The sequence below is a fragment of the Neovison vison genome, chromosome 7 (genome assembly GCF_020171115.1).
Source record: "Neovison vison isolate M4711 chromosome 7, ASM_NN_V1, whole genome shotgun sequence".
Lineage (NCBI taxonomy): Eukaryota > Metazoa > Chordata > Mammalia > Carnivora > Mustelidae > Neogale > Neogale vison.
Window position 1 is genome coordinate 12,970,286 of NC_058097.1, and position 13,822 is coordinate 12,984,107.

The following is a 13,822-nucleotide window of genomic DNA, read 5'->3' on the forward strand; positions in this document are numbered from 1 at the left end:
ACCTGAACACAAGTCATTTCCTCTATTAACACTCCTCTTGGGAAGCTCAGGCCCCGTTTCATTCTATTTAAATGCGCAACTACTATTGTGGCCCAGTTTGAAAAAACCTAGGCAAACGGACAACTCCAGGACCTGGTGAACAATTTAGCTCTCTGGAAACCATAAGAAGCAAACAGGCTTAAGTGGTACCCTCCCCATTCCTGCTGATCTTGTTTTCTTTTAACTGTACAACACATTCTGGAAAAAAAAAATGGAAACAGTTAATGTGTTTCTTGACTTTAAAAGCAATCTGCCATTGTGAAGTAGTTCAGAAATGTATGGAGAGAACTAAAAATCCACTATCCTGTTAACCAAAGATAACCAGTTACATGTGCCTTGGGAGTTTTTACTAGGTCTGTATGATACACATTTAGAAATGCTTTTATAGAAATGTACTTGTGCTTTATGTATTATTTCATAATCTGCTTTTCTCACTGAATAACATATTAAAGATGATTTTTTATAGAAATTAATGAAGTTCTAACTTTCCGTGACTCCATGAGATGATTTTTACTACGCTACCAGAGGGCTGTATCATGGACTGATTTTTTTAAAAAATATGTAACCTGCTCACTAGAACTTTAAGGCGTGTGGCTTCAGGCTGCACCAGGGCCCGGGACTGACCTGGGATGTCAAAAGGACAAGCAAATGGCTGTTGGGGACGAAGAAACCCATCCTTCCTGTCCAGGGCCCCCGGATTCTGAGCAGCCGTGGGTGCGTTATGGATCGGAACCTCAGCTCCCAGCACAGGGATGGTGTGGGAGCCCTGGAGCTCTGTGCAGGGGTAGGGGTGGGGGCACAGACCCACCTGGATGCGCTCAGCCAGGATCTGGGTGAGCAGGTCCTCGGGGAGCACACAGCTCACAAGCCCTGTCTCACCTCCGATACTGGGGCTGACGCTGAGCCGGCGCTGCGCGGGCCCTGTAGGGAGAGGGCTGGAGGAAACCTGTGGAGCGGGAAAAGGATCAGGAGTTAGAATCCAGCTTGGTGTCCCAGCAGCTCTCACACGTACAAGCCATGTGACCTCATGGAATGATGAAATCTCTCTGGGCCTCATTTCCTCGTCTGTAATATGGGGATTGCATCGTAAAATGGAAAATTCCTGTCTCTCTTAAAGAACTGCTGTGAGCTTCAAGCAGGACACCATGGAAGCTGCTTTGTGTATGTACTGAACACCCTGAATTTGTTCATTCAAGAAATAGTAATTGAGCACCTACTGTGCACGAGGGACCCCTCTAGCACTAGGGATACAGCAAAGAAGGCTGGCAATGTTGCTGTCCATGTGGACATGGACCAGCGGGGCAGACAGAAAAGGACGACGTGAATATACAAATCAACAACAGTCTCAAGTAGTGGCAAGTGCCAGGGAGAATGGCATGAGGTAAAGGGACAGAGAGGCGTGACAGTGTTGGACAAGAACCACAGTGTGCTTGCTGGGATCTGGGGAGTACATGGGAGCCTTGTGTAACTAGACTAAGTGAGCAATGGGGAAAAGGGCCGGGATTCATTAAAGTTGAAGACATAGTCAGGTGTGAACATGCAGGGCTTGTAGACCCCAGGGAGGAATTCGGATTTTATTTCAAGTATTATGGGAAGTTGCTGACATGTTTCAGGCAGACGTGTGATCTGAGTTTTATTTTTGAAAGACCACTGTGCCTGCTGCTTGGGTGACAAGAGTGGAAACAGGAAGGCTAGTTAAGTTAGTTAGTTAGTTAGTTAGATGTTTCCACGCTCCAAGCAGGAGATGGTGGTGGCAGGGATGAGGAAGGTCATGGTGGAGGCGGGGAGATGTGGTTGACGCTTTCCTTCACAACCCATTCCCCGAGGACTTGGAAGGGAGTGTGAAAGAAAGAGGGTCCCCAAGAATGACTCCTTGAGTGTTGGCCTGATCAAGTTGGAAAATGGTGAAGTCAATTATTAAGAAAGGAAAAATTGAGGGAAGAGCTTTTTTTTGTTTTGTTTTGTTCTGTTTTGGGAATGGGCCAGAATCACTTCTCAAACATGTAAATTTTGAGGGGTCTCTAAGCCATTCAGTGTGAGTTTGGATGTATGCACCTGAGCTGGGGAAGAAATTAGGATTGGAAATAGAAATCTGAGGGTCATATGCATACTGAAAATATTTAAGTACTTAAGCCATGAGTTGGATAAGATCACCTATGGAGAAAAGGTAGTTAACAAAAGGAGATGACTCAGTTCTAGTCTAGCCCCAAATCCCAAGGATCTGGAGGAGGTGGAGAAGCTGGAGGAGGTGGAGAAGCTGGAGGAGAGGAGGGAGTCCTTAATGGGGCAGAAGGAAAGTAGAAGAGTGTGTTGTTCTGATGGCCAGGAAGTGCTTCCAGGAGGAGGAGTTATCAGCTGCTGTGAGGTCACAGGGGATGAGGAGAGAACACTGGCCGTGGGATCTGGCAAGATGAATGGCAGTGACCTTGAGAGAAGTGGTCCTTGAGAGGAGTGGTGGTAAGGACAAGGGCCTCCCTGGAATAGGTCAAAGAAAGAATGTGGTGAGGCTGAAGAGGAAGGCCTGTGACAAGTCTTTGGAGGAACAGCTGTGAAGAGGAGTTGACTGGAGGAGGTAAAAGCGGGAGAGTGGTCTGGGGCCTCAGGGCAGTATTTTTAAAGACAGGAGGTGTATAACATGCATAGATGCTGATGGGGAGGAGTCACTAGGTAGGGCACAACGCAAGCAGGAGAGGAGGCCGTGGAACGGAGAAGTGTGAGTGTTGGATTAAATGTCATTCAAAAGACCAGGATTTCCAGCAGATGCTCTCCTATAACATGGTGATTTAGAAATAAATGACCTTATATTACAGGTCATATCTTCATTATTATGACCTAGTACACATTTCTTCCTACTTGCAACATGACTAAACTCCAGTCATTGGAGAGTTCATGCTTTAGGAGAGCTTTGGAAAACCAAACAGCCAAGTCTGGGTGAGGCACTCCAACAAGGCGACTGTTGTCCAAACCCTGAGTCCTGTCACACTGTGGCAGCCGCATGGGGGATGGGGTGATCTTGAATAGGTTCTAAGTTCCCTATTTATTGAAAGGGTAGGGGCGCCTGGGTGGCTCACTGGGTTAAGCCTCGGCCTTCTGCTCAGGTCATGATCTCAGGGTCCTGGGATCAAGCCCCACGTTGGGCTCTCTGCTCAGCAGGGAGCCTGCTTCCTCCTCTCTCTCTGCCTGCCTCTCTGCCTGCTTGTGATCTCTGTCTGTCAAATAAATAAATAAAATCTTTAAAAAAGGGGGCGGGGTTGGGGTCAGAATTGGGATTTTCTGGTGCCTTTGATACACTCTCACAGACTCCCGTGCAGCCTCCCCAGCCCCTGCAGTTGAAACGAATGGTTTCATCCTCGGCGTTCCTGTAGGATTAGGCTGAGCCGTAGGAAACTGCTGTTGTCGGCCATTTCATATGGTTCACCCCAATTCTTTTTCACAAACATCTTTTGTCACCAATCTCATTTTATTGCAGCTAGGTGTATGTGCGGTCACCTCCCTCATCGGACGCTTGGTGCACCGCGAGCACAGGGATTTTGCTTCGTTTATGTCCGCTTTGCGAGCACTCAAGCCAGTGCCTTACATGAAAGTTCTTGCTGAACCCCTGCCGGAGGAGCATGCCTGCCAGCGCCTGCACCATGAGCCTGGAGAGGGCACCCCCAGCCACGACGCCGTGCTGCCAAGGCTGCAGGACGCTGAGGAGGAAGGGCAGGGGGAAGGACCCCAACCCTCCACCGGGGGAGCCCTGATCTGTACCTGCGGCGTCTCAGGCGCGTGCTGGTGATGCTGCTTCTGAGACCCGGAGCCGTGGCTCTCCGTCTTGCTTTTGGCGATCACCATGCTTCCGCGCAGCGGCTTCGTAGGTTTAACTTCAGGGGTGACCAGCGTGGAATCTGAGGTCAGCTTGCCCAGGGTCTCACTGCTCAGACGTAGTTGTCCCACAGCGGTTTGGCCCGAAGCAGCCTCCTGGGCTACAGACAGTGAGTAGACTTATATTAAAAGTCACCCGAGGAGAGCAAGGAAATGATGGTGGGGATGGCACAACACCCGGTATGACGGGTGTGACTCTCTTGAGGACCACAAAGCCATCTCCACCTGCAGCCGTCTGGGAAGGGCTGGGAGAAGAGGCTGCAGGCCCTGAGGCTAGAATGCAGGTTTCTCCAGCGCCCACTGTCCCTGCAGATCCTGTGTTAGTCGCCCCACATTCTCTTCCAGCCCCGAGGGCAAGCACTTCTGAAGCCGCTGGTGCGCTAGGACCCCAGCACTAAGGCGGGGTGATGCGGCTGTGTGCCCAGGCAGCTGCCACGGTTCTCAGTGCACGGGCAGACTCGGTAAGGCTCATGACTCCGCGGTGACCATATTTCAGCAAACAGGTCCTCAGAACTCCCTTGGGAGCTGTCACTGTGCTTACCCCGCTCTATCTTTTCATGTGTTCCCTCTGTCTCTCCCCCAGGAGGTGATTCTCGGTACAAGGACTCCACACTGCACCTGGAGGCAGCGGGGGGTGGTGTGGGGGCAGAGGGGCAAAGAGCCTGAAGCCACCAGTGGAGCAACTGCGCCAGAGATCTGCAGGCCAGTCCTGCGCCCGGCCAGCCCCGTCACCGCCGCCTCCGGCTCTGCCTCGGTAACGACTGCGCTGGCCTCCCGCTGCCCGCGCCGGCTCACCTGGACCAGAGTCCTGCGCACCTGCCCTCCCAGCCCTCCCGCCATGGCTGTGCGATCTCTTCTGGGCTGTTCTATGGCTCTCAGCTTTCCCGGTCCTTGCTGTCATTCTGCCCTCTCTTAAAAAGCCAGCTCTTTCATTTCTTTCCCTCACAGCCCGACTTCAAAAACAGTAGTGTGGGCCACATCTGTCAATGGACACGTAATATGTATGTAATTTAAGCATTAAAAAAGTACACACGGCTTTTCATGGTGTGTTTTCTTTAACCTTCTATATCCAAAATGTGATCGTTTCAACATGTGAACAACACATAAAAATGGTTACTCTGCTATTGTATAGAATAGCCTTTCACTCATAATATGTCTTCCAGGGGCTCCTGGGTGGCTCAGTGGGTTAAGCCTCTGCTTTCGGCTCAGGTCATGGTCTCAGGGTCCTGGGATCGAGCCCCGCATCAGGCTCTCTGCTCAGCAGGGAGCCTGCTTCCTCCTCTCTCTCTCTCTGCCTGCCTCTCTGCCTACTTGTGATCTCTCTCTGTCAAATAAATAAATAAAATCTTAAAAAAAAATAATATGTCTTCCAACAACCCCCCTGGCAGCACACTTCAGTCTGGACTGGTCACATGTCAAGAGGCCAGTGGCTGCGGTGTGGGACAGGCGGGATCGTCCATAGGGAGTAGAGGTCTGGGGTTAACCCCTCCCTTGAAAGGGCTTTCTCCAAAGTGCCCGGTGACCTCTGAACTGTGAGCCACAGTGGCCCTCTCTCGGGGCTCATGCAATCTCTGACTACATTCCCTCGCTGATTCGCTACATTTTGGGAAGTCTTTACTCTGTGTCTGCTCTGTGCCAGGCGCCACGCTAGGGGCTGGGGATACCTCAGCGACGAAAACTCTCACGCATCTCTGCGTCCAGCCGACATTCTGGCGGGGTCGGCAGACAGTAGAATAAGGAAGTCGTGGAAGTGGTATATGAACCAGTGATAGGGCCTAAGAGACAAATGAGTCAGGAATGGTCCCCCAGACCATCGGGGCTCTGGAGAGGTGTGAAAGCCCTTCTCGCTCCACTCCTTCCCGCACCTCAGCCTCCCTCACTTCCCTGCACCCTGCTCTCCTGACTGCCCAGCCCTCTGAGTCTCCTCACTCTGCTTTCTTGGACTTCCTGGCTTCTCCTTCACCCACTCCTCCTAAAATGTAAGTGTTCCCCAATGTCCCTTTCCATCCCTCTCCTCTTTCTGGAGCTTTCTTTTCTTTTCCTTTTTTTTTTTTTTTTTTTTAATTTTACAGCCAGATCACAAGGAGGCAGAGAGGCAGGCAGAGAGAGAGGAGGAAGCAGGTTCCCTGCTGAGCAGAGAGCCTGATGTGGGGCTTGATCCCAGGACCCCGGGATCATGACTTGAGCTGAAGGCAGAGGCTTTAACCCACTGAGTCACCCAGGTGCTCCTTTCTGGAGATTTCTGGGTTGGTTTCCTCTCTTCCAGTAGTTGAACCTCTGATTTTGTTGAGGGAGACTCCCCCAGTTATGTCTTTAGCTTGATATTACCCTCTCAGATTGGAAACTGGAATCCCCAGTGTGTCATGGGACACCAACACAGCTCCAAAGACCTCTGTGAAGTGTAGTTTAGTTGAGAGAAAAGGAAGCAAAAATCTAAGAGAACCAGAATTGTGATGCAGCTTGGAGTTCCCACTGAAGGTAGACTAGGCCACCCCCAAAATACGATGAGCAGAGTTCTGGATATGTCATCTCAGAATATGCTGCTATCTTTTGAGCTGTCAGCTTCTTGCTTTCTTGGGCTGGAATGTCCTTGTCTTCATCTTTGCCTGTCAGCATTCACTTGATCCTTCAAAGCTCATTTCCACTAAAACTTCCCGAGATCACGCTTGTTGGAACCCAGCCATCCCAAAGTTGCCCTCCTGTCATGTTCTTTCCCTCTACTCTGAACAAACCCCTGTTTTCTTGCCTTCCACGGGCAACCTTCAAAGGTGGAACCTGCATCCTATTCATTGTCTTGTTCCCTGCAGTGCCAAGTGTGTGCCTGTCCCAGGCAGCACGGAGAGCTGCAGACGCCTGGTGGAGAGAATTCCTCCTCGGGCTCTAAGTTGGCAGCATGCTGTAAGTCAGCCTTCAGCCAGGCGTGGGGAGAAAAGTTCAGCGTGGGACACAAGGAAGATGGGAATTAGCAGCAGGGGTGCTGGGCACTTGAGCCCAGAAAGTCAGGGGAAATGGCTCTTACCAGACTCTTCTTCCTTCATGGACTGCTCTATGGCAGCCCTAATGCAGAGCTCCCGGGCCCGGATCCCCGGGATGTTGCTACCGTCGGAGATGGCTTCCAGCACGACGGAGTCGATGTTCAAGCAGGCTGCATTGTAGTATTTGGCCATGTTGACTGCAGTGGCTGATTTTCCTGCAAAAAAGGGGCAGGAGATTGAATTTCCTGGCTCTCAGCAGCTCAGTGTTCTAGACAGAAGAAGCTTCTAGAATGGAGACCGCTGTAAAGTGATCTCTCCAAGTGCTATGCCTTTAAGTCTCTAATATGGCCAGATGTGGCAGCAGAAGACAGAGGCAAGACCAGAACCACATGGATTCTGGTTCTCATTGCACTCACCAGTGCGCCGTGCACAGCGTGATGGCAACACGCAGCCTCTCTGAATTTTCCCCTCAGTTAAAAGGTGATTCGGTCATGATCTTTAAAAATTTTGTAGCTCTAAGGGTGCCTGGTGGCTCAGTTGGTTAAACATCTGCCTTCAGCTCAGGTCATGATCTCCTGGTACTGGGATCGAGTCCCCTATCTGGATCCCTGCTCAGTGGGGAGTCTGCTTCTCTCTCTGCCTCTCCTCCCGCTCTTGAGTGCCCTCTCTTTCTGTCTCTCTCTCAAATAAATAAAATATTAAAAGAATTTTTTTTGTACTTCTACTGTCTCTGATTCTAACAGGAAGACTTTTTTGGTTTAAAAAGTAACTTGTGTTAATCTTTTCTCATTTTAAAATGTCTGCTCATTAAAAAGGAAGCAGAAAACACAAATAAACAGGAGAAAAGGGAAGAAAAAAGATCCACAATTTGCTCATCCAGAGGTATTAAAGTTAGCCTATGGCTGCTAAGTATGGATGTACAACTCATGTATTTATATTTCTTACGAAAAAGAAACCTGCTCTGTGGTAGGCTGAACAAAGATCCCTCCAAAAGATATCCACATCCAAATGCCCGCAGCTGGTGGAAATGTTAACCTTAGGTGGTAAAGCCGCTTTGCAGTTGCAATTAAGTTAAGGATCCTGATACGGGAAATTATCCTCCCTTGTCTGGGTGGGCCCAGGGTAACCCCAAGGGTCCTTGTAGAAGACAAGCAGGAGGGCCGGTCAGAACAGGGGATGTGATGGTGAAGCAAAGGAATAGACACTGGGAGACACTACAATGCTGGGGTTTTCTTCCCCCCCATAAGATTTATTTATTTATTTGAGAGAGAGAGAATGAACGTGAGCAGGGAATGTGGAGGGAAAGGGAGAGAATCTCAAACAGACTCCCTGCTGAGCCCAACCTGAGGATGATCTCATGACCTGAGATCAGGACCTGAGTTGAAATCGAGAGTCAGATGCTTAACCGACTGGGCCACCCAGGCGCTCCTATGATGCTGGTTTTCAAGACAGAGGAAGGGGCCCTGAGCCAAGGAATGCAGGTGACATTTCTAGAAGCTACAAAAGACAAGGACATGGATCCTCTCCTATGTGCCTCCACCGGGAATGCAGCCTTCCCGACACATTTTAGATTTCTGATCTTCAGAAAGGACATCAACTTATATTATTTCAACCTACTAAGTGTGTGGCTGCCTATCACAGTGGCAATAGGAAATTAAGACAGATTGCAAATCCTAAGGATGACATTTTTTTTCTCACTTAAAGTGATGTATCACGAGTATCTTTCTATTCATTCAACATACTTCTACGGCGCTTGGAAAAAACTGTGGTGATGCACACACAAAATTTACCACCGTGACCGTGGGTACGTGTACGGGTAAGTTACGTTAGTCCATTCACACTGTGGTGTGACCGTCACCACCATCGGGCTCCAGCCCTTTTTCCTCTTCCCACATGGAAACCCTGCAGCCACCACACAGTAAGCCCCCTTCCTTCCCTCTCCCCAGTCCCTGGAAACCACCACTCTCCTTTCTGTTTCTACGGGTCTGACTCCGTTAAGTACTTTACAGAAGTGGAATCATGCAGTGATTGTCTTTGGGTGATGGTTTCACTCGGTATAATGTCTACGTGGTCATCCATGTTGCAGCAGGTGTCAGGATTTCCCTCCTTTTTGAGGCTGAGTAATAGCCTATTGGACCACATTTCGTGTTCCCATTCACCTGTCAATGGATGGTGGCGCTGTTTCTAGCTTTTGGCCATTGTGAATAACGCTGCTATGAACAAGGGTGCATGCGGCACTATTTTTAGTGGCAAATTAATTTACTCTACGGAGGTACTGAGGCTTAAGTAACCAGTCTTCTGCACTGAATGCTTCAGTTGCTCCCAGTTTTTCATTACGGCAGCCACGCTGCTCATCTTCGTCCGCGTCATTCAATATTTTCCCAAGATAAATGTATAGAAGGAATGTGGCCAGTTCAAAGATTTGGACATATTTCCCCCTCTCTTTTCAAATGACTTCATGTCTTGGATTTTTCTTTTATAGTTTAATGTTTTTAAATAATTGAAAGACTATAAGCTCAAACAAGTCAGAGACGTATTAATTAAAAATAAGGGGTCCCTGCTCTTTCTCTAACCCTGTATCTCTGACGTTGGCAATTGAGTAGTTTGGGGATAGTCCTGTGGTATATAAATTTCAAATGGAAGAGTCTTTTATTGTCTCAAAAATTACATATGCGAGCTTCACCATAAACCCCACCGGGGCAACCCTTCAGGGCCGTGCATACCGGACAAGGGCGTCCCATGGATGATAATGGCGATGCCTTTCCTGTTCTTGGATATGCGGCTTTCTGAGGAAATATCAATGCCCAGGTGCCGAGCGATCGCCTTGCTTACTGGGTTGTTCTCGACTTCTCCAACTTCTTCTGTGGAGTGGCTGTCAACGCTCTGTAACTTGTCAGCTGCTTAAATAAAGTAAAAATACACGTGTGTAAGTAAGTGCATGTGGACACACCTGGGATTCACACGGTCCAGTGGAAAGGGGAACAACTTTTCCTTTCTTCGACGCTTTTGTTTTACAAAATCACCTGCTGCAAGTATTCTCACTCCCTCACATGGCAGTGACTTTTTTGGCTAATAGTTTATCCACAACTGCTAGAATTGAAATATACTCTCTGACTGTTAACTCTGTTTTGGGGGAATGTGCCCTGCTAAAAAAAATACTAGACACTAGCTGAATTTGCAGCATGACAGGAAATGGCTGAATAAATATGATGGCATATTCATATGCAGAATTAACACCCAGCAGGGCTAGAAGGCTTGCGGATGCATTTCCGGGAGAAAAGTAAAGAGGTACTGGACAGTCTTCTCAACTCTGCATAGGGAGAACTGTTACCAAAACATTAAAATGCTTGTTTACTTTGAAACATGATTTTTTCCAGGCTCTCATCATCTTCCTCTTCATCTGGGTAGGTCTTGGACTCAGCCGTGGGAAGGTGCCGCTCTTCGAGGTTGGATGTGACCGAGATCCCTTGGCTCAGTGAGGTCCTCTTTGTACTGGCCGAGGTTCCCAGATCGGACGACAGCCCATCTTCCTCTTCTGCCCGAGAGCCAAGGATGCAAACACACAAGCGGAAGAGTTGGGAGGGGGACAGGGGTGATGGGGACACAAAATGAAAGAGAGATAAAGTGGAGAATCACTGACCCGGTCACCATCACCCTGGACTAGCCAACCCCAAGAAATGAGAATGGCAATCAGTTGGCTATGAAGAACTTTCCCTGCCCAGAGTGTTTCTACATTTTAACATAAAAAAAAAACCCACAAAAATTATACAGTTGTTTCAGGGAATTTACAAAATTCAGAAGAGTAGGAATTAGAAAATTCATCGGCAAAAGAGACGGAAAGACAAAGAAATGGTGATTGCAACTGCATTTCGTGATACCAGAACAGGAGAGCTCCAAGTTCTCAGACTGTTCCTTTCTCATTTTTTCAAGGCTGAACTTGGGATTATAGTGTATATCTCAATTGTAGCCTGTTTTCCCCCTTAACTTGTCATGAACATTTGTCCATGGCCTCGCTAAGAACATCTACCATTTTGCCTGCCCAGCGCCCTCCCCACTGGCACTATTTCACAACTCCAGGGGGGATATTGGACTGTGATTGCATAAAATGGCCCCCTCTTCCCCCCGGGGTGGGGGCCAAAACACTGCTCCTGGGAGGTGTGGGGCATTGACATCTAAGGCAGAGAGGTCGGAGCTCTCCTGTGACCGGCCTTGTTGGCCATGGCGTGGGAAGCAGGGAGGACAGTCTGCACACGAGAGCAGAGGGAGCAGAGGCTGAGAGAAGCCCTGGGGAAAAGCAGAGTACGCACCTGCCCGGTCCCCTCTGGCCCCCTGGGTCCCTGTTCTCCGCCACCTTTCAGTGGGCCAAATGAAAAAATGAACCTGTCTCTGTACTGTTGTAAGGATGGGGACGAGAGTGACAGGGCCCTTCTCTGAGGTCATGATGCCTTTGTGCCTGGCAGCACCTGCAGCTCTCTACCCCCGTGCCCCCGCCGCCCGCCTCCATGACAGTGGGTTTGAGTGTCAGGATCTGTCCTCCCTCCTCCTTCCTGACCCTGGGGCTCTCAAACACAGGGTCTTGTTTTAGTGATCTGTTTACCACACTTCAACTCCATTCTTGGAACATACATCATGGCAGCTTGTTATAGGCTTAATTGGTTCCCCTAAAATTCATACTTTGAAATCCTAACTCTCTAATACCTCAGAATGTGACTGTATTTAAAGTGGCAAATAACGTTAAAATGAGGTCATATGGGTGTCCTATTCCATCCATACTCCAGTATGACTGGTGGTCTTTAAAAGGAGATTTGAACAGACACCCAGAGGGAAGACCATGTCAACACCGGGGGAAGATGGCTATCTACAAGCTGAGGAAGGAGGTTCAGAAGAAAACAACCCTGCTGACACCTTGGTCTTAGACACTGAGCCTCCTATAGTGTGAGAAAATAAACTTCTGTTGGTTAAGCCCCCAGTCTGTGGTCTCCATGATGGCACTTCTATCATCTGAGTACCAATAGTGCTCAATGACATGACCAGGAGAATGCGGGGAGAGGTCTTCTCTCATCTTTGTCCTAAAAGGACAAACTAGTATTCTCTGATCAGCTTCCTTGAGAGGCAAGGTAAGCTCAAGGGTGGGACAAAATGGACTTTATTCAGTTCATTCATTTGCTCTCACAGCACATATTTATTGGGCACTAAGATGGGGAACGTGTGATCACTGCCTTTATGGGGATTTCTCATTTGGGGGTGGCAGACGGGCATGAAGAAAAACAATTACACACACGATGACTGTTACACAGAGAAAGAAAGCGAGTAACAGCAGGGAGGGCACATTTCCGGGATGAGCATGGAAAGCAGGAAGGAGAAGCATGCATCATGCTACAGGTCATCCAGGAGCCTTGAAGGTCAAGCGCACACAAGGGAGCACCATGGGTGTATGATGGGGTAACTCAGGGATACTGGGCTAGGAAAGGGCACATTATAAGAGCACAGTCAAGCTTTATGATTGGGATTTGGCCTTGAGGACCATGGAGAGCCAACCTCTTCCTTGTGTGAACCCCCACTCCCTACCTCTTTTAGGGCACCAAGCTATACCCTGTGGGATGTGTTACTGCATCACTCGGGCTCACACAGAAGCTATGGAACACTGCGGTTACCACCATGGACTCTGGAGCCAGAGAGATCTGGGCTCGAATGCTGATTCTACCCCTTCAACCTGTGGGCTTGGACTGTCAGTGCTTTAGTTTCTCATCTCTATGTGTAAAGCCCTCAGCACAGGGCTGGGTATCTAGCACATGTTCTTCTATACCTATATCTGTTATTATTTAAATTAAATTAAATATATCCTGTCTTACTGGTTTCAGAGGGAGAATTCAGTGTTCATCAGTTGCATAGAACACCCAGTGCTCATTACTTCAAGTGCCTTCCTTAATGCCTGCACCCAATGTTTTGAGGTCTTAACTCGTCGCTAGACTCTACAGAGAGGAGAACGTACCCCCGTCTCCACTTCCATGCAGCAGGGATGACCGGCCCATTCTGGGAGGGTTAGAAACAAAATCTGTGAGGCGCCTAGCACAGGCCTGGCTGGCCTTGTAGGACGCACGCCTCTGGGGCGCCAGGACGGGCCTGAAGCCGGGTTCTTGGCACTGAGCTCACCGTTTTCCTGGACCAGAGTCTCCAGATACTTGGCCTTCATCTGCTCTTCTTTCGACCGCTTCATCTCCTTAAAGTACTCGTACAGCTCTGGGGGCAGCTTCTCCCCCGGAAGGCGGGGGGGCAGCAGCAGGGTGTTGTAGGAATCGTAGCCTTTCAGCGTTCGTAAGATCTGCAAGAGGAGGAGGGCCACGGCTGTTGGCTGGCTGGAAGCTTCCTCCTGACAGCCCTCACAGGGTCTGAGGACCCACCTTGTAAGACCTTGGCTCCTGCCTGCGGCAGGGGTGTGTAGCATGGGCCTTCCGGGAGGTCTAAAAAGAAAAGGCTGGGCCGGGAATCTGGGGATATAAGATCTTGAATTTTGCCGCATTTGAGCCTGGGCATTTCACATGTGGGAGAGAATTTTCCTCTTGTTTTAATAAATAACATATACTGTTTTTTTGTTGTTTTTTTCTTCCCATTGACAAAAGTACAGAGCTCCGTTATCCGCTCTGAAGGACATGTTCTTGAAAAATCCTGTGGGGAGCAATGTTAGACGAGGAAGGTGGCTGTCTCATAAACAGATGATCCAGGGAAAAACTGGTAAAATGGTATTAAGTATGTGTATGCATGAATGTGTTGGGGGGGAGTGTGGGGTTAGGGAGGGAATGTGTTTTGGGGTTGTTACATGAAATATGGGATGTGCAGTTTAATCTGAATTACAGATAAACAATGAATAATTTTTTAGTATAAAAATGTCCATGTAAAATATGTCCTATGTTTTTTATCTGAAATTCAAATTTAACTGTGTAACT

At 48.8% G+C, this 13,822-nt stretch overlaps 1 protein-coding gene across 1 annotated transcript in view; it reads right to left on the minus strand.

Moving 5' to 3' along the window:
* Window positions 1–13,822, minus strand: part of HYDIN (HYDIN axonemal central pair apparatus protein) — a 326,268-nt gene that overhangs the window by 91,275 nt on the left and 221,171 nt on the right. Inside the window, exons 37-42 of the mRNA XM_044255773.1 lie at window positions 13,032–13,200; window positions 10,234–10,413; window positions 9,602–9,775; window positions 6,923–7,093; window positions 3,790–4,004; window positions 848–985 (exon numbers count right to left, since the gene is read on the minus strand). Of these exons, the coding sequence (XP_044111708.1) occupies window positions 848–985; window positions 3,790–4,004; window positions 6,923–7,093; window positions 9,602–9,775; window positions 10,234–10,413; window positions 13,032–13,200 (1,047 nt within the window). The remainder of the gene's footprint in view (window positions 1–847; window positions 986–3,789; window positions 4,005–6,922; window positions 7,094–9,601; window positions 9,776–10,233; window positions 10,414–13,031; window positions 13,201–13,822) is intronic.